This window comes from Spermophilus citellus, assembly GCF_964194105.1.
Source record: "Spermophilus citellus genome assembly, chromosome: 5".
In the NCBI taxonomy this organism is placed as follows: Eukaryota; Metazoa; Chordata; class Mammalia; order Rodentia; family Sciuridae; genus Spermophilus; species Spermophilus citellus.
This window is the reverse complement of record NC_138186.1, coordinates 98,006,954-98,028,738: the sequence shown is the minus strand read 5'-3', so window position 1 is coordinate 98,028,738 and position 21,785 is coordinate 98,006,954. Positions and strand designations below refer to the sequence as shown.

Genomic DNA, 21,785 nt, shown 5'->3' with positions numbered 1-21,785 from the left:
GTACATCACTATGCTCCGCTCTTCTTTGCTGATTTTTAAATCGAGTTTGTCTTATTGGGGTGTTAAAATTCCTTATATTATAAATACAAGTCCTTTGTTGAATACATGCTTTTGCAAATATTTTTTCCAGTCTGTGGTTTGCCTTTTCATTCTTTTAATTGTTTCATTTGAAGAGTAAAAGTTCATATTTTAACTAACTTGCTTTTTCTAGAAGGTAGTTTTAAAACAAAAATTAAAGGATTTTATAGTAAGCCAAGAATACTTCCTAATTCTGTAGTTATTTACAGTATGTTTGTCTAATTACTTATATATTATTTTTCGCAGTGCTGGGGATTGTACTAGAGCCTTGCACATGCGAGGCAAATACTCTATCACTGAGCTACATTCCCAGCCCCATCTAATTATTTAAAATTATTCAAAGAGGATATTCTGTAGTTACTTTTTGCTCAAACTTTCTTTCAGTTTGTTAGCTTTCCTTCACATTTTATATGAAATCCTCAGTAAAGATAAACAATGGACAAAAGTGATATTGAAAGAGAATATAAACAAGTCAATGTGAGAATCTTTAAGAAACATGAAATGATTTTTTTAATGTTCTAACCATTCTTACATGCATTTTCTTTCTTTCTTTTTTTTTTTTTAGAGAGAGAGAGAGAATTTTTTTTAATATTTATATTTATTTTTTTAGTTTTCGGCAGACACAACATCTTTGTTTGTATGTGGTGCTGAGGATCGAACCCGGGCCGCACGCATGCCAGGCGAGCGCGCTACCGCTTGAGCCACATCCCCAGCCCCTTACGTGCATTTTCAATTGTGATGAAAACAGTTCTGCTTGATAAACATTGTATTTTCTTCAAGCAAATTGATCACTTTGTCAATCTTTACATTTTTCTTCATAGGCCCACTTTTCAGTTATTTTCACCTTATTTTTTGCAGTCTCTAACAGTACATAATCCTTTCTTTCTAAGTGTATTTTTAGTATGGAATTATGAAAAAAACTTTAACCTGAGATCTGGCTTTCTCAGCTTGTGCAGATTTCCTGGATCCCTTATTTACTGTTATATGCTGTGCTTTCCTTATAAGGAGGCCATTGAGGACAAAAGATAGTGTACAAATAGCAGTTGTTCCTTACTCCAGCATACCAATGGCTCTACTTTATAGGAATGTAAATGTCTCTATGTGGAGGGAAAGTGAAGGGAGTGAGGAAAGAGGATTCTGGTTAGACTGTGGGCTATCTTGGACCGCGAAAGCTAAATTAGGCATTATTATGGAAAAGTAAGTTATTACACTTAAGTGAATTGGAGGTGAGAAAGGTAGGGGTATGTGTATTCTTTTTTTTTTTTGTGGTGCTGGGGATCTAACCCAGGGCCTTGTGCATGTGAGGCAAGCACTCTACCAACTGATCTATATCCCCAATCTTGTGTATTCATTTTCAAAAAAACAATTTGACTGTGAAAAGAATTAGAAATGAAGTTGGAGGATGATAAAAGAGAATTTAGGGCTTATTTAATTGCTGATGGGAATGAACCAACAAATGTCCAAGATGCAGAAAATGTTTTGGGTGAGGGGAGAAAGGAAAAGCTGATTAATGGTCCTTGAATAGCAAGATGGAAGAGAATCTACAGCAGAAGGGAGGGGAATGGTTTTTAATTGGAAGAGGAAAAGGATGGGGTCATATACAGACAGGTTTCTAGATTAACTGCAAAGGTGAAGTAAAATTCTGCCTGATAGTAGAGAGCCATTGTTGAATAGCAGTTATGTGCATGGATTTTAGATCCAAATCTTGGTTTTAGTCACTGTTTTGTTATACTAAAAGCAGGCATTGTGGTGTCTCACCCGATTTCCTTAGCTCTTGTAAAGGTAGTTTCGTGCATTAATCTGTTCAGCTTTGGAGAACATCACTAGAGGATCTTACTCAGTACATCTTGCTCTATCTCTGAATCATTGTTCTACCACTTATTAATAGTGTGACACCTGGCAGTTTAAATTGTCTTTTTGGCCTTATTTCTCTTATTTAAAATGTGGCTAATATTTGTACTTACTGTTAGAAGTAAATAAATTATGTAAAAATGTATTAAACAGCATTAACATGTGGCAAACATTACATAAAGTCTTTTTTACTGTGGCTTCTGTTTCTTTTTAGTGAGGTATATAGTTGTTGCTTTAAAAGAAGTAGGGAAGTATTCATGATGGCCTAAAAGAAAATAAAAAACAACAACAACCTAGGAATAAATCTAACCAAGGAGGTGAAAGATCTCTGCGTTGAGGTACTGAAGAAAGAAATTAAAGAAAAAATTAGAAGATGGAAAGATCTACCATGTTCATGGATAGGCAGAATTAATGTTGTTAAAGTGGCCATACTGCCAAAAGCAAAACATAGATTTAATGCAATCCCTGTCAAACTACCAATGATGTTCTTCATTAAATTAGCAAAAAAGCAGTCCTAAAATTCATATGGAATAATAAAAGATCCAGAATAGACAGAGCAATTTTAAGCTATAAAAGTGATACTGGAGGCATCAAAATATCTGACTTCAAATTATACTGCAGAACTTTAGTAGCAGAAACTACATGGTACTAGCATAAAAACACACACATAGACCAATGAAACAAAATAGATGGCAGTGAGGGTAGATGTGATGCTTGACAAAGGCACCAAAAACATTGTGGAGAAAGATAAATGGTGTTGGGAAATCTGATTAGCTACATACAGAAGAATGAAACTGGATCAATATCTTTCACCATGCACAAAAGTCAACTCAAAATGGGTCAAAGACTTATTAATTAGACCAGAAACTTGGCAACTGCTATAGGAAAATGAAGGGTAAACACTCTAGCATATTATAGATGCAGGCAACAACTTCCTCAGTAAGACCCCTAAAGCTCAGGAAACAATACCAAGGATTCACAAATGGGATGGCATCATTAAAAAATTCTGCACAGCAAAGGAAACAATTGAAAATGTGAAGGGAGAATCTACAGAATGTGAGGAAATCTTTGCTAGCTACACTTCTGACAGAGGATTAATATACAAACTATATAATGGAATTCTAAAAACTTACCCAAAACCCAAATAACTCAATAAATGGGCGAATCACTAGACAGACTCTTAAAAGAGAAAATATGCCAGGTGTGGTGGGGCATGCCTGTAATATCAGCAGTTTAAGAGGCTGAGGCATAAGAATCGAAGTTCTAAGCCTGCTTCAGCAACTTAATGAGACCCTGTCTCAAAATTAAAAAAAAAAAAAAGAGAGAGAGACTCTGTTTCAGTGGCTAAGTGCCACTGGGTTCACTCACTGGTACAAACAGAAACAAAACAACAACAACAACAACAACAACAACAACAAACCCCCTAAAATATGGCCAACAAATATGAAAAATGTTGAACATTATTAGTAGTTAGGGAAATGCAAGTCAAAACTGCACAGAGATTTCATCTCTAGTTAGAATGGAAAAGCCATCAAGAATACAAATGATAATAAATGCTGGAGAGTATGTGGTAGGAAAAAAGTACACTTTTACATTCTTGGTGGGATTGTAAATTAGTAGAGCCACTATGGAAATCAGTTTGGAGGTCTTCAATCCTAGGACTACAAATGCCTCAGCATGTTTTCCAATCCCTCCAAAAGAACTTAGAGGACTGAACAGAGAGGTTTTGTTTTATTTTGTTTTTGGGTACCAGGAATTGGACTCAGGGGCACTTAACCACTGAGTCACATCCCTAGCCCTTTTTGTTATTTTGAGACAGGATCTCACTAAATTTCTTAGGGCCTCTCTAAGTTGTTGAAGCAGGCCTGGAACTTGGCAATTCTTTTGCCTCAGCCTTCCTAGCTACTGGGATTACAAGCATGGGCTTCCATGCCCAGCAATGGAGAGGTTTTGAACATTTTATTTCTTATTCCTTGGTTGTGGAGGGTCATGCTGTACCATTGCCTGCAAGTAGGGGGAATATATAGGATAGGTTGCATTCCCATTACATAGGTGGATTTCTTCATATGTTGTGGCCACACCTTTATTTTATAACCAGGGTCTCTCTCTTCAGATCCTCTCTTACCCATTGGTGATAAGGGAAGTGGCCCCTCTTCATTTCCCTCCTTACCCCATTTTTAGAGTCCTTATTTTACTACATGCTTTCCTAGACACAGATTAGTGTTTAACCTAGCAGGATGTTCCTCAAAAGACTAGAAATAGAACCACCATGTGACCTAGCTGTACCACTCTTATTTATGCTAAAAATTAAAGTTGTCATACTGTAATGACATATGCATACCCATATTTATACTATCACAATCACAATAACTAAATTATAGAACCAGCCTAGATGTCCATCAATGGATAAAGAAAATGTGTTTTATATATACATAAAATGGAGTTTTATTCAGCCATAAAGAAGAATGAAACTATCATTTTCAGGAAAATGGATCTAACTTGAAAGCGTTATGTTAAGTGAAATCAGCCAAACTCAGAAAGTCAAGGTTCGCATGTTTTCTCTCATATATTGACCAAATTATATTTTTATGTGTGTGTACAAATATTTAACAACAAATTCTACTATTATATATTAATATATTGTACCAGTAAAACTATTGAAAAAAAAAGAGGTGGGGAAGCTTGCTATATTATTAAGGAGGAAAAGGTATGATACAGTTATTTAACCTTGTAGTTAGTATGTGGTGGGATTGCATTTTGGATTGGTTATTATGATTTATAGTATCACTCATCATTTGCACTGAGATTTCTCTAGAAAGTCTCAGCTGTGAGGTGTAGGCCCACAAAAGTCAGTGATTGAGTTCATTGACTGAGTCATGGGGGCAGAGCAAGGGAACTGAAAATACCAGGTATGGACTCATACATGGGATAAGAAGGAAAGTGAAGTCTAAAGGAGCTGGTGGAAATAGCATTAAACCTGTGAAGCAATAGTGAAAAGGAAATAAGGTCTAAGTGGATGGATTTTTTTACATATTATTTATTAGTCTATCATTAATTGCATATCTGCTCCTAATCAAATTTAAATGATATGAGGGCAGGCAATTTTCTGTTTTTCTTTCCACTAATGTATTTTACACACCTGGAACAAATCCTATTACATAGAGGGTACTTATTGACTGTCTGTTAATGCCTGTAATCCCAGCAGCTTGGGAGGCTGAGGCAGGAGAATTGCAAGTTCAAAGCCAGATTCAGCAATGGCAAGGTGCTAAGCAACTCAGTGAGACACTGTCTATAAATAAAATACAAAATAGGGATGGGCATGTGACTCAGTGGTTGAATGCCCAAATTCAATCCCCCCCCTCACCCCCCCACCCCCCCACCCCCCGCCCCGCGCCAAAACAAAACAAAACCAAAAAACCAAAGCAAAACAAAAAACCAAAGGATATAATTGTCTAGGTGAGATGACAGTGGAGTTGATGAGAAATGGTCACATTCTTGAAGGTAGATCTGACAGATTTGCTGATGGATGGATGGGGGTATGAGAGCACAGGAGTAGAGGGTAACGCCGGAAGTTTTGTCTTGTTTTTAAAAGAATGATTGTACTATTGCTGAGATGGGGAAGACATGAGAAAGAATAGATTTTAGAAATTGAGTATTGAGAAATTATATTTGGATATCAAATCTGAGATGTTTGCTAAACTGACTAAATCAGATGGGTAGTTTGATATCTGAGCCTAGAGTCAAGGGAGAGGTTTTGAGTGGAGATATAAATTTGTAATTCATCAGCACATTGATGACTTTTAAATCCATGAGACTAAGGCTGGGGGAATATAGCTCAGTTTAGAGCATTTGCCTATCATGCAAGAGGCCCTGGGTTCAATCCTCAGGGCTGCCAAAACAAACAACAAACAAACATACAAGCAAACAAACAAAACAACTCAAAAACCTCATGAGACTGGGTTAAACACCAAAGAATAGAAAGGTCAAGGACTAAGCCTGAGACAGAAAACATAGAAGGGTTAGGGGTGGATATTGGATAGGGTGGCACGAGCTTGTAATCCCAGCAATTTGGGAGTCTGAGGTAGGAGGATCACAAGTTCCAGGCTAACTTCATCAATTTAACAAGGCCTTCAGCAATTTAGTGAGACCCTTGTCTCAGAATAAAAAAATAAAAAGGGATGTTGCTCAGTGGAAGAGCACCCCCAGTACCACAACAAACAAAAAAAGAAACCAGAGGGAGATATCAAGAAGATAAGGAGGAGCCAATAGAAGAGGCTGAGAAGGCAGGGCCATAGAGGTAGAAGGAAAATGAGGAAGACATATTCCCCTGGAATCTGAAGAAAGTGATTCAAGAACTCTTTCTTTATTCAAAAACTGATCAGTTGTTTTATATTGCTTAGAGCTTAAGTAGAGTGAGAACTGAGACTTGACCATTGAATTTAGCAATGTAAAGGTTTTTAAATTTTTGTAGAAAAGAAAATTAAAAAAAATCTTTTCATGAAATTTAGGTTTAAAGCTTCTGGATAGATGTTAAGATTTCACTTAGATATTATTTTTTTTTCTTGATGGATCTTGATTTATATAATTTATTTATATGTGGTGCCGAGAATTGTTACCAGTGCACATGGTAGGTGAGTGCTCTACCACTGAGCCACAACCTCAGCCCCTCACTTAGATATTATTTTTGGGTATTCTTTTTATTTTATTTTATTTTTTAAAAATATTTTTATTAGGGCTGGGGATGTGGCTCAAGCGGTAGCGCGCTCGCCTGGCGTGCATGCGGCCCGGGTTCGATCCTCAGCACCACATACAAACAAAGATGTTGTGTCCGCCGAGAACTAAGAAAAAATAAATAAATATTAAAAATTCTCTCTCTCTCTCTGTCCCTCACTCTCTCTTTAAAAAAAATATTTTTATTAGTTATAGATGGACACAATGCCTTTATTTTATTTATTTTTTATGTGGTGTTGAGAATCGAACCCAGTGCCTCACACAAGCTAGGCAAGTGCTCTACCACTGAGCCACAACCTCCTCCTCTGGGTATTCTTTTTATTGAATTTTTGTTTGAAAATATAAGTCAGTTAAATAGAATATATATATATATACACACACACACACACACACACACACACACACACACACACACATACACACACACACACACACACACAGGATTATACAAAGTGACTTCTATGCTTGTACTATGATAATGAAGAAAATAATGGTCAATCTTTTTGCTGAGGTTATACTCACTAGTTCTTTGGAGGGTAATATTTGTTACCAACCTCTTACCACAATAGCATATCCTAGCATGATCTTTATCCTGAGATATAGGATAAAGTCCATAAGATAATGAAACTTTTAGCCTCATATTAAGAGTCATGTGGCAGGGAATTTAAAGAATTGATTTAATTTACTTCATCCTCAATTTTTCTAGTCTATTAAGAGTGGGTTTCCCCTCCTCCCCACTTCAGTGCTAGAGATCAAACCCAGGACTTCATGCATGCTAGGCAAGAACTCTACCACTTAAGCAACATCCTGTCTTTGTAATGATGGTGGTTTAGCACGGAAGAGTATGGAAATTCGATTCACTGGTGATTTTTCTTTTGCTCTTACATAACTCTCAATTTCTAGAATTATTTTTTTTTCTCAAAAATTCAAGGCAGCACTTTTTTAAAAGTATCATTTAGATTGAGAGTATTCATGAATAATTGGATTTACAGATTACTTTTCCATTTACCATGGTTTAAGAAGATGATTTGCGAATTCCTAATTATAGTGGTTTAGTCTGAAACATTATCATTAACGAAAGTTTTTACCCATCTTAATGTTGTTTAGGAAGATTTTTACCTCTGAAGACAATGCTGGGACCAAGATATGATAGTCAAGTTGCTGAAGAAAATCGATTCCATCCCAGTATGCTCTCAAATTATCTAAAGAGCCTAAAGGTAAGAAGCAAAACTTATTTTGCTACTGATTTAATATATTTTATCTCTTTTTTGTTCTTTAGGTGGCTTTTTAAAAGCAAACGTTTTATTTTGAGGTGATCAATAGAGGAAGTTGCAAAAATTATGTATAGAAGTTCTGTGACTCCTCTTCCCAGTTTCTCCTAATGGTGACATATAATGGTAGTATAATATCAAAAACAGGAAATTGACATTGGTACAGTATTATTTCCAGATTTCATTTAGTTTTTATATACATTCATATGTTTGTATGTGTACATGTGTATTATTCTATAAAATTTGATTCTCTATGTAAATTCTTGGTGATGGTTATAGAACTATTCCATCTCCACAGAGGAACTCCTTCATGTTTCCTTTTTATAAAAGAGAAAAGTGTCCTTTTATAGTCACATCCTCTTCCTACCCCTATCCAGGTATATTGGCAGCTGCTAATCTATTCTCCATCTCTGTAGTTTTGTCCCTTTGGGAATATTCTATAAATATTGTATAAAGGTATGTATGTGACCTTTTTTTTCACTAGGAATAATCCTCTTAAGTTCTGTTCAAGTTGTTGCACATTAACAAAAAGTTTGTTCCTTTTCATTGTTGTAGTATTAAATTGTATGGATATACCACAGTTTAACTGTGTCCTCCTGAAGAACATTTGGATTGTTCTCAGTTGGGGGGATTGTGAATAAAGCTGCTATTGAGGTTTTTGTGTGAACCTAAGTATTCATTTTTCTGGGATAAATGCCTAAAAGTATGATTGCTGGGTCATAGGATAAATGCATGTTTAGTTTTTTTTTCTTTCTTTCTTTCTTTTTTTTTTTAATTTTTAGTTGTAGTCAGACACAACACCTTTATTTATTTTTATGTGGTGCTGATGATCGAACCCAGGGCCTCGCATGTGCTAGGCGAGGGCTCTATCGCTGAGCCACAACCCCAGCCCCGCATGTTTAGTTTTACAAAACAGTACTAAACTGTTTTCCAGGGTGACTGTACCATTTAATGTGTACATCAGGTAGCTTTTTTTTTTTTTTTTTTTGGGTACTGGGGATTGAACTCAGGGGCACTCAACCACTGAGCCACCTCCCCAATCCCATTTTGTATTTTATTTAGAGACAGGGTCACATTGAGTTGCTTAATACCTTGTTGCTGAGGCTGGCTTTGAACTCGAGATCCTCCTGTCTCAGCTTCCTGAGCTGTTGGGATTACAGGCATGTGCCATCTCACCCAGCATAGCTTTTGTTTTTTTTAGAGTAAATGAAACTTTTTGTTTTTTCACATTATTCTGTCATAATACCAGTTGCATTAGTTTCTCAGGGCTGCCATGACAAATTACCACAAACTAGGCAGCTTAAAGCAAAAGGTATTTAGTTTATCATAATTCTGGAAGCTAGAAGTTTGAAATTGAGGTGTTAGCAAGGTTGATTCCTTCTGGAGGGTTGGAGGCAGAATTTTTTCCATGCCTCTTCTAGCTTCTGGCAGTTATCTGCAGTCCTTTGTTTTCCTTGGCTTGTACCTCTATCATTTTAGTGTCTGTCTCTATGATCATATAAGCTCACCTGTATGTCTCTGTGTTCCAATTTCCCACATATGTATATTTTCCATAGATATGTTTTTAGTTGTAGATGAACACAATGCCTTTATTTTATTTATTTATTTTTATGTGGTGCTGAGGCTAGAACCCAGTGTCTCACATGTTGCTAGGCAACTGTCTGCCACTGAGCTTCAGCCCCAGTCCAGATTTCCCCCCACTTTTTTAAATAAGGTATTTGATTAGAGCCTACCCTATGATATCATCTTAACTTGGTAACTGCCAGTTGGTAACTGCCAACACCCAGTTACCCCATTTCCAAGTGGGTCATTCTCATGTACTGGGATTATGACTTTGACCACATCTTTTTACAGAACATGATTCAAAACTTAGCATCAGTCTTTGTTACTATTATATTTTATACTCCTGGTAATCTTATTGCTGTATGCTATATTCGTACACTGAATGAATATTACTGTCTAGTATGTGCAATGCCCATATGGGATAGAAAAGTAGCCACTTAGATTTTTGGAAACCTGTTATTCATTCCTTTCCTCAGGGTAAATTTGACTCATTTGTTTATATCTTTTATTTTTGCTTACTTATATAGTTTCATTTTAATTTTCATTATTAGTAATCATATTATAAATCTTACCTAACATTTTATGTAGTGTTAATATTTTAATATTTTCTAGGTAGTGTGCTAGGGCCTTGGGCTTACAAGCAGGTAACCTGGGTTTGCTGTTTAAAAGCTTTGTAAGCAAGTTACATGATCTCTTCATACTTTAGTTTCTGCATCTTTTAAAAAAATTGATGCATGTAAAGTATGTAGAACAGTAATTGGCATAGAGTAAGAACTTCATTTAAATCTTGTAACAACTCTCTGAGGTAGACATTTCCTTATGGATCGGTATTATCTATTATGAAAATATGTGTATGTAATATGTGCATATATACACATAAACCATTCAAACATATTCACATAAACCATTATTTGCACAAACTTATCACACACCTATTGATACATATACATAAATCAGAGGTTTTGTGGGAGTTAAGGTATGTTAACAGTTTGTTTAGTTGGCTAAAATATTCCTGTGCAGTTAAACAGTTCACATTTTCCTGCCTGATTACCACATTTGTTTTTACTTTGAACCTGGTAACTGACAACTTGAGTTCTAAACCTAGCTCACTGAGAAGCTGTATTATGGTATGTAAATCTTTAAGTCTAGCAATATATAGTCTCTGAAGAAAGCAGTAGAGTTAACTATGGCTATGGTGGTACATACCTGTAGTTTCCCTATGATGGAGTCTGAGGCAGGAGGATCACTTAAGCCCAGGAGTTCAAAACCAAAAACAAAACAAAAAACTCAACAACATCAACAACAACAACAACAACAACGACAAAAATAGTTCATTATTAGAGCTGAGAGTATGCATTTTAGAAGTGTGCCTTTTTGTCTATTTTGTTATGTGTGGAATTTAAATGATTTTGCCATTTTTTTCCTCCTGTAACAATGGAGTCTAATCATTATGTAGACTAGTCTTTATTAGGCAAGTCCAATAATTGTTTCTCAATAAAAGCAGAATAAACAAAGAGAAAAGATAATTTAATAAGTGAAGGTTATTTCTCTTGCCATTTTTTTTTCTAGAGTGTATGTCTAACAGAATTTAGTGGAAGAGATGTGAATTAACTGTTCTTTTATTTAGGCTCAGTTCAGGCACGCATTTCTTAGATTGTCTTGCTAGGCTGGTTGTGATTATAGTTAAGAAATTTTCATACCACATGATCCTTGAACACAAGTCAGCTATTTCAGATAGTGCTCAGCAGAAGAATTTATGAATTTTGTTCCAACCCAGAAATAAAAATTTGCTGTAGCAAATTTGTTGAGAGGTGAGATTAAATCTCCAATGAGACGCACAAATAAGGCTGTGTGTACTGTTATTGGTTACTTAAGGGATTTACAAGGGAATTTTAACTATATATACTTTATTACTATATACAGTTGTTTTAGAATTTAACTGCCTAAGATGTGATTCTACTCTGATTTTTAAACAGATAATACGTTCACTTGTTTCAAAATCCAAGTTTAAAAAGTTGAGATTGTGAACTCTCCCCTCTTTTGCTCTCTGTCTAGTCTCTCACTACAACTTCCATAGGTCCTAAGTTTTTAATGTATTCTTTCCTTATGCATATTTAAGCAACAGGAATAGAGATTATTATTTTTTCCCCTTTAGACTCAAAGTAGCATTCTGTATGTGTTGTTCTGAATCTTGCTTTTTTTGTTTTTGTTATAGGGACTTGCTGTGTTGCCTAGGTTGGTCTTGAATTGTGAGCTCAAGTGACCCTTGTAGCTGGGGCTAAAGTTGTATGCAACATGCCTGAGTTTTAAACTTAATATATTTGGAAGATCTGCATATATTAATATACAACAAACATCCTTTTAAAAATAGTGTTATATTATTCCTCTAAAGTATGTATCATAATTTAATTAGTCCCTTGCTGATTTATTTTCATGAATGGTTCCTTGATGGAGTGTGTTCGTGCTGGCATTTTAAGAGATTTATTGGCACTGGGTCTTTTTTACTATTTTTGTGTGTCTTCATTGCCTTTTCTCCCTTCTCTCCTTCTGCTTCACTATAGTCTTCCTGGTCTTCTCCATATTCCTTGATTTTTGTGTAAATGAGAGACAGTTCTATCATTTTGGGTGAGCTTTTTATAGGATATGTATTTTTTTAAATATATTTTTTAGTTATAGATGGACACAATATCTTTATTTATTTGTTTATTTTTATGTGGTGCTGGGGGTTGAACCCAGTGCCTCACGCGTGCTAGGGAAGTGCTCTACCACTGAGCTACAACCCCAGCCCAGGAAATGTATTTTTGTTGGTATTTGCTAAACTCTGCCTCTCCTGGGTCTGCTTATTTTTTCCTCCTTCTCGTAAAGCTTCTGCAGTGCTCTTAATTTTTTTTTGGCAGATCTTAGACATTGTCTTGAATGTGTAGATTTTATATGCCTTTTATATTCACTGAAAATGAGGCTTGGGTTTTATTTATTTATTTTTTGTTCTTTTTTTAAACCATTACTTTTTTTTTTTTTTTTTAATGATATCCAGGAAGGGAGGAGGGAAATTGTTTTCTTATACTTGCCTGAAAGTCTCTTTTTATTTAACCTTGCATCTTTTTGAAGAGTATAACTTTAGGATTTATAGTGTATTTTCAGAAAATAGATAGAAAGGTTATTAATAGGGGAATGCACAAGCCATAAATATGGTATAAATTACTTGTCTAATATTTTATGTATGGGATATAGTATGGTATATTCAATAGATAGGAACAGAATGATTGGTGATGGTTTCTTGGAATGCTGGGGTGACGTGTGCCTGAAGCTAGATCTGTGGCATATTTCAGACGGATGCTTTTCCTGCTCCAGTCTCTTGTCTAATAAATCACAGGTGCACAGATAGATGCAGAAAACTATGCCAGTCTTTTGTTTTCTTTTTTTTTTTTGTACCAGGGATTGAACTCAGGTGCACTCGACCACTGAGCCACATCCCCAGCCCTATTTTGTATTCTATTTAGAGACAAGGTCTCACTGAGTTGCTTAGCACCTCAGTTTTTGCTGAGTTTGGCTTTGAACTCACAATCCTACTGTTTCAGGCTCCCAAGCTGCTGGGATTACAGGTGTGTGCCACCACACCTGGCACCAGTGTTTTCTTTTTTGGGTAAGCTATTGTGGTGTTCAGAGTGGAGTCTGTTTAGCTTATGTTCCTCTTCCTTCATTAGTTTAGGGGTTAATTTATCTCATTGAGTGCCTGCTAAGTTCTGTCTTGAAAAACACTTAGCCAAGTAGTACTATCAGTGTAAATTGTTCAGTGGCAGAGTGAACAAAAAGTCTCCCTCAATGTGGATGGATGAACTGTAGTACTGCCATTTAATCAACTTGTTTATTTATTTATTTATTTTTGGTACTGGGGATTGAACCTGGAGATGCTTAACCACAGAGCACATCCCTAGCCCTTTTTTATTTTAGTACAGGGTTGCTTTTTATTTTTCAAGACAGGTTGCTTAGGGCTTTGCTAAATTGCTTAGGGCCTGGCTAGCTAACTTGTTCAGTTACTAGTAAATCTGCTTTTTTGTTTTTTAAGGTTAAAATGGGCTTGTTGGTGGACCTGACAAATACTTCAAGATTCTATGACAGAAATGACATAGAAAAAGAAGGAATCAAATATATAAAACTTCAGTGTAAAGGGTAAGTTATGTTTTAAGAGTCTTTAAATTGAAACTTTTCATTGAAATTTGTAAATTGTTTTTTCTAAAAAAAAAAAAATGTTTCCCCCTGTATTATTAGACATGGTGAATGCCCTACGACTGAGAATACTGAGACTTTCATTCGTTTGTGTGAGCGGTTTAATGAAAGAAATCCACCTGAACTTATAGGTAACATTTGGCTTTACCACCATTGAATATTTTATTTTGTATTTGCATTTCTGTTCATTCTTTGCAAGTTGGTTGATATGGAAGTTGTTTTTTCTCTTTTAAATAACTACCAAGTAGTGTTTATTAAAGTAAGAGACTGAGTTTTATAATAAATATATTTTCACAATTTTTGTGATTTCTAAGATGAAGCCCTAATTGTTCCCATTCAGGTATAATGTTAGAAAACCTCTATCTTAAACACTACATTTTTTTTTTTTTGGTTTACATTTTGTACTGTTTGTATTTCTCTGAAGCTTGCTTTTTCATTCATTACATTTCTAAGAGTGATGTAATTTATCTGTAGTAGTATTCAAACATACGAACGTACTACATTATACTCATTCCCCTGTGGATGGACAGTTTCTTGGGCAGAGATTCACTTGAGTGCTGTTCCATGCCAGCCATAGGCTCTTGGAACACATCAATGAAGAAAATGGAAAAAAAATTTCTGTTTTTGTGGAGTTTGAATTCTAGTGTGGGAGATCTAGATAATAAATTAGAAGATAGTACATAATTTCTAAAATTTACTTAACAGTTAATTAAAATGATATTTGAGTTATTTTCAAATTTTTCATTATTATAAAAATGTTGTTAGGAGTCATCTTTCTGAATTTTCAAAGCTTTGTTTTAACTTTATTTTTTATTTTTATTTTTTTAAAGAGAGAGTGAGAGAGGAGAGTGAGAGAGAGAGTGAGAGAGAATTTTTAATATTTATTTTTTAGTTCTCGGCGGACACAACATCTTTGTTTGTATGTGGTGCTGAGGATCGAACCCGGGCCGCACGCATGCCAGGCGAGCGTGCTACCGCTTGAGCCACATCCCCAGCCCTGTTTTAACTTTAATTTTTTTTTTTTTTTGTTTTTTCTGGTGTTTATATTATCATATGGTTTAAATTAAGAATCTAATTTAAATTTTTCTACATTACTAATCATTTGTTTTAGCAATTTTTTGAATCATTCTTTCTTTTCCTGATAGCTACATGACATAAATTAACTTCTCACATGTACTGTTTGAAAATTCTTTGAGTCATTTACTTTCTAATTTTTCTTTGGATATATTTGAAAATATTTTTATTTCAAATATTTTTGATAATACTTATTGTCAAATTTTATTGTTTTTTTTTTTTAATTTTAGTTGTAGATGGACACAATACCTTTATTTTATTTATTTATTCCTATGTGGTGCTGAGGATTGACCCCAGTGCCTCATATGTGCGAGGCAAGCACTGTGCCACTGAACCACATTCCCAGCTCCTGTTTTGTTTCTTTATTTGATTTTAAGTAGCTTATATTTTTCCTCATTCACAGAATAACTGAAAAACTGTTAGTAAGAAAGTTCAGGACATATGTGACACAAAAACTGTGCAATTTATAACCAGGGATGGGACTTGTTTTCCTAAACCAGTAGTAATGAATTTAAAGGGGGACAGTTTTTTTTTTTTTTTTGTAAGTACTGGGGATTGAACTGAGGGATGCTTTTTTGAGACAGGGTCTGGCCAGGTGTCTTAGGGCCTTGCCAAGTTGCTGGCGCTGATCTAGAAGTTGTGATCCTCCTGCCTCAGCTTCCTGGATTGCTGAGAGTATAGGTATGTGCCCTCATGCCTGGCAATAAGAATTAACATCTGGAATCAGATGTCATGATTTTACAGTGATTTATAATCCTGGTTTAGGAAAATAAGTCCTCCCTTGTCATAAATTGTGCAGTTATATTCTCAGAAGGACTGATAGGAAAAATTTTCAAGTTTAGTATTTTACAGGTTATAAAAATCATAAAACCTGCTATAGCATGTACTATTATATATTATTTGTTTTATATTACTGACAGTGATTCTGTTGATAGTGGTTTGAAGTAGATTTGCTTTGATCCTGCTGAGTTCAGGAGTGCAGGGTGTATTGTCAATTATTTACTGAATAGTCTGAAGACAATAACAGAAACTGACCATAGAGTTGGTTGCTGATAACATCCTTTTAAACAAGAGATATTAAAGAGTTAAGTTTAAAGACTCTTAGGATCTGAAAATATTGGCCTACTTTAATAATGTGGAAGCATACTTGTAACCAATAGTAGACATTGGTGATGTGGCAAAATTCACATACATTTATTTTCAAAGCTGTCCTGGGTTTAAAAATAACCATCTCTAAAGTGGCTGGTGTATTTGTAATTCTTCCATCAGAGTTGAGAGTTAATTAAATTATCAGTTGATAATAGATGGGGTGGGTGTTGGTTGATTTTATAGTCTTAGTGAAATTTAAAGTTTTTGAAACATATAAAAGCCTGAAACATTTTCTGATTTTTAGGAAGAACTTTAACTGTGCAGTCCCAAATCTGAAAACCTTGTGGTCAGGTGTTTCTAGTTGTTAGTTTCCCTGGGGCAGTACACCTAATATTTTAGTTTAAATTTTCAAACACGTAAAACTAGTGAGGATGGTGAAATGAAACCCAAGTAGCCATTATTCAGCTTTAGAAATTATCATTTGATGAATTTTTTAATCTTTCCTTCCATTTCCTTATTCATTTTTTGAATATTTTAAAGGAAATCATAGATACTATGTCAGTTCACTAAAAATGTTTCAGTATGAGTCTTTGTTAAGGACTTTCAGGTTTTATGTAATCACTGTGCAATTATTATACCATATAGAATAGACATACATTTCTTAATGCCATCTGAAACCTAGTTAATTTTAGATTTCCTTGGTTATCTAAAAAATGATATTTTGAAATTATTTTATGTATTAGCTGGAATTCTTTGATGAAAACCTATTTCTTTTCAACAACTTGGTTATTCTGAAATGCAGTTTGTACTGAAAAAGCAAGTTAAATATTTGATTCTTTGTTTCTCAATTTTAAATTAATGGTGACCGATTAATTTTAATTTTGGAGTATCCAAAATTAAATTCATGAATTTTGTATGATTGATGTATTTAAGTCAGTTGCAGTGAATATTTATTTGGAGATCCAGATTGCTGCCAGTGGGTGCCCCTTCATGTTTGTGGTATCTTTTTGATATCACCTTTTCAATCTTTTATGGCTTCTTTTGATTTTTTTGGTAAAAGATGTTTTCTAGACCTGGAGTAAATTATTTCTCCAAGGAAACTGGTTGCTTTTAGTGGAAAAGTAGTATTTTTTATCTTAAAAATTTATCAGCCTATTGAGATAGAATGAAAGTTGTATATATTGAGACCAGATTTTATTTAAGAAGATATCACCACCAGCTCTTTACTAGTCACGTCTCCCTAATTGATATTTCTGTATCCAACATATGCATATATATAGCTATACCTCATTGTTTTAGTTTTTGGCTGAGGAATTTTTCTTTCATTAATTTGATTTTAAGTGGTATATAAATTTATTTCATTTGATTAGCTTACCTAGAAGATAAAGTCAAATTTGATTAAGAAGTTTCCTTGAAGTTGTTAATAGTGAACTAGTCTTTAGTTTTAAACTATGTCTTATTTGCCACTAGATGGACCCATTCTCATAATGAAATGAAAACTGAAAAATTTTTTTAACATCAAAGATCTATTTAAGGGCTGAGGTTGTAGTTCAGTGGTAGAGTGCTCACCTCGAATGTGGAAGGCCCTGGGTTTGATCCTCAGCACCATATAAAAATAAAAGGTATTATGTCCACCTACAACTAAAAAATATTTAAAAAAAGATATATTTAAGCTTGTAGTGTACTTAGTTAATGGAATTTTTTTACATCATGTGCACACATTTTTTTCTATAGAGTTTGTTGGTTTTATAATTTCATACTTCTTACTTTTAAAACTCTAGTCCTCTATATTTTGATGGAGAACTGAACATTAGAACTAAAACTGTATTTGCATAGTAAAGAGTTATTAAATGAGAAATGAATGGTATTTTAAAAAATTATACACTTTCACATGATTTATTACTTAGTAATTCTTACATTATTAAGAATTATTTTTTCTTACATTTTCTACTCAAAATATTTAGTTAATCTTGCTAGAGTGAAAACTGGATACAAAAGCCGTAGTATTTTTTTTGAAACACATCTAATATTGAAATACTTGTGGCTTAAAAGTTGGCTTGAAAATATGAGGTATATCAACATGTTGGGTTAAGATACATGTTGAATTAAAAAAATCTGTTTATAGCTAACATCTTTGTGTGACTTTTTAATTTTTGGATACAAGGGATTTAATCCAGGGGTGTATAACCACTGAGCCACATCTCCAGCCCTTTTTATTTTTTATTTTGAGATAGCAGGGTTTCTCTAAGTTGTTTAGGGCCTTGCTAATTTGCTAATGTTGGCCTGGAATTTATGGTCTTCCTGCTTCACCTGGGTTTATAGGCATGTGCCATCATACTTGGCTCTGTGATTATCGAGGACATTTTAAAAAAATGTATATGTGAACAGTATATATGTGAATGCATGACCAATGTGATTCTGCAACCTGTATACTTACAAAAATGAGATATGATATCCCATCTGATTCAAATGTATGATATGTCAAGGTCATTATACTGTCATGTGTAACTAATTAAAACAAATTAAAAAAATTAAGGCAACAGAGATAATGGAATTTAATAGAATTTTATGATGATAGATATTTATTTTTAAAGGATCTTTCTGTTCAAAGATGGTTTCCATTTTTCATCTTTTCCGTTCAGAAACTTGAGTTGAATAATTCAATTTTATTGTTAATATTTGTTACTTAACTAGGTCCTTTCCTTAGTCTGTAAACATCTAAATATCTTGTTTGGTAGCTCCTACCCAGGCCTTTCTTCCTGTTTGCAGTTCCCCATCCCTCAGCAGAGTGTCATATGTGCTGCCTCTCCCACCCCGCTCCCCACCACAGTGGTGTGTATCTACTACTGAGCCACAGTTTAGTCTCGGCCAACTCTGAAAGAATCTGTACTTGGATCCATTTATATCTGTTTACTTCATTGCAGTCTGGATTTGTTCTTCAGCACTCTTAATTAAATCTACTTTCAGTTCTAATCATTATATGACATTTAAACAGGTGAATACCCATATCTTGAAACTTCCTCTTTTCTCTGTGTGTATGACCCTGTTCTCTTTGTTTTGTTAAGGTCATGACCATTCATTCTCAGTTCTTTTTTATGGATTATCTTTTTCCTATTGTTGAAAGGTAGGTTTTCCTTAGATTCCATCCTTGATTTTGCAATTTTACATATCCATTCTCAGTGGTCTTATCCATATCACACATCTCTTCTATAGTTGTTAATGATTATTCTTGAATCTACAGTTCCATCCAGAACTTTCTTGGAAGATTTTTATCAACTACTTGTAAGCCCATAAGAATCTTAAATTCATCATGTTTGAAAGTTGAACTCATTGTCTTACTGGTAAGACTGATAAAATTCTTGTATTTCCTAACCTATTAAATGGTACCGCTGTTCAACCAGTCACTTAAGTCAAAAACCAAAGACTGGTAATGTATCTTTTCTCTCAATCTTGACAGTTATTTGCCCTTCAGCTTCCAGAGTCTTAACCTTAAATGTCTCTTTAGTCTGTCTCTCTTATGCTCCCATTTCATAAGGCTTGTCAGTCAGATCCTTATCATTTCATACGTTAACTACTGGAATGGTTTCTTTGCCTTTATTGTTGTTCTCTCCATTCTGGCTTTTTGTAAAGCCTGATAATTTTTATTTCCATGCTTAAAATTCCTCAGTATTCTTCCATTATTTTTAATGATCTCTATAGTATGGTGCTCAGGTTTCTTCAGGATTTGGACCCTTTCAGTCTCTCCAGTTGCATTAGGTATTACTGTCTTATTATACCCCATGCTCTAGCCATTCTGATTTATTTATAGTTTGCCATATGTGCTTTTAAAATTTTTAAAATTTTAATCCATATGTGATTTTTGATTCATACATTTACCTTTGTGAAGATAGTTCCTACTGTCTGCAACTCCTTTATATCCTTGTATATTGAGGGTTTTTCAGTAAAAAGATTTTTATTCAAATTACTCATGATCATTATCATTTTCTGTTTTTTTTATGGATATAGGAATTAATCATTTGGCTCTTTGTTGATAGTGGTTTTCAAATTTGCTTTTAAGTAACAAAAATCTTGTTGAAAGAAATCCTTCCTTTTTAAAATTTTTTTTTGAAATCTTTCCTTAATATAGAAATGAGATGACAGTGATATTGTGTTGCTCTTTTTTTTTTTTTTTTTTGAAAGTACTGGGGATTGAACTCAGGAGCACTTGACCATTGAGCCACATCCCCAACCCTATTTTGTATTTTATTTAGAGACAGGGTCTCACTGAATTGTTTAGTGCCTCGCGTTTGCTAAGGCTGGCTTTGAACTTTTTGATCCTACTGCTTCAGTCTTGGAAGCTGCTGGGATTACAGGTGAGTGCCACTAAGCCTGGGTTATTGCTCCTTTTTTTTTTTCTTAAATATATTTTTTAGTTGTCAATGGATCTATTTTATTTATTTATATGGGGTGGTGAGAATCGAACTCAGTGCCACAACACCAGTGCATTTTTTAATATATCAAATGTATAACTTTTTGTTTTCTTTTGTCCATACTGGGGATTTAACCCAGGGTTGCTTTGCTACTGAGCTACATTCTCAGCCCTTTCTATTTTTTAAGACAGTGTCTTATTAAGTTGCTGAGGCTAGTCTTAAATTTGTGATCTTCTTACATCAACCTTCCAAGTACCTGGGATTACAGGCATGGACCACTGTGCCTGGCCAAGTTTATTATATTTATTTTTTGGTAAGGTCAGTCACTGAGAACAATATTGATAAATACTAACATTTGGATTATGTTGTTAATGCCAGTTGCAGACTAGAACCAGCATCAAGTTAAAAAAAAATGATGACATATTGAGATACCATTTATATATATTAAATTGCATTTTAAAAAATGTCCAATTTGATGAGTTGATGGATATAAGATGCTGATGAAACCACAGTCATGATTCATAGTGTTTGCATTTCATTCTTCTTTGTGTCCATTCTCTCTTCTCTCTTGGTTTAGATTAGGCAGTCATTTTCTGTTTTCTGTCATTATAAGCTAGTTCACATTTTCTAGAATTTTTTTGGAAATGAAATTATATATGTACTTGTTATCTGGCTTTTTTCACTTAGCATAGTGGTTTTGAAATCATCCTTGTTGCATTTATTAATAGTTTTCTTTTTTTGTATCTACCTAAGTATTCATTGTATGAATATATATTTTGCTGATAAGGGGCATTTGAGATGTTGGCAGTTTTTGGCCATTGTCAATAAGATTACTCTGGACATTTGCCTTTGTGTTACTGTGCACTTTATGTACAAATCTTTACATGGACATTTTATTTTTCTTCATTAAATAGGATCAGAATGTGCAGGTCACTTGTTATAGGTGTGTGTTTAACTTTTTGGTAATTGCCAAATTGTTTTCCAAAGTGATTTTGCCATTTTACATTTTCATTAACAGTGTATGAGGGTTTCAATTTCTCTGCATCTTCACAAACATTTTATGTGATTAGTCTTTTTAATTTTAGCAGTTCTAATGACTGTATGGTAAGGTCTCATTACACCTTTAATTTGCATTTTTCTGGTAGTTAATCATGTACATTTTTGTCTTGCATGTTTTTTTTTCCTATAAAAAGTGAATATTCAAATCTTTTGCATAGATTTAAAAAAATTATGCTGTCTTAATTAACAAGCAATAAAGAACTGTAAGAAAAAAAAAGGAAAAAAAAAGAACTGTAAGAGTTCTTATTCTTTTTTTTTTTTTTTTTCCTTTTATGTTATTGGGGATTGAATCCAGGGCCTTATGCATGCTGGGCAATGCATGCTAAGCAATTGCTCTACCACTGAGCTTCACCCCCAGCCCTGTAAATGTTCCTTATGAATTCTTTTCCAGTTATATGTATTGAAAATATTTCTGGGGCTGATTTCTTTTCAG

At 34.2% G+C, this 21,785-nt stretch overlaps 1 protein-coding gene across 2 annotated transcripts in view; it reads left to right on the top strand.

Moving 5' to 3' along the window:
* The window catches only part of RNGTT (RNA guanylyltransferase and 5'-phosphatase), a 226,184-nt gene that overhangs the window by 2,852 nt on the left and 201,547 nt on the right, over positions 1-21,785 (top strand). For both annotated transcript variants that reach the window (XR_014021908.1, XM_081293720.1), the window contains exons 2-4: positions 7,768-7,877; positions 13,561-13,664; positions 13,764-13,852. Coding sequence is in view for 1 of the 2 variants with exons in the window: in XM_081293720.1 (XP_081149846.1) it covers positions 7,768-7,877; positions 13,561-13,664; positions 13,764-13,852 (303 nt within the window). In the remaining variant the exon portion in view is untranslated. The remainder of the gene's footprint in view (positions 1-7,767; positions 7,878-13,560; positions 13,665-13,763; positions 13,853-21,785) is intronic.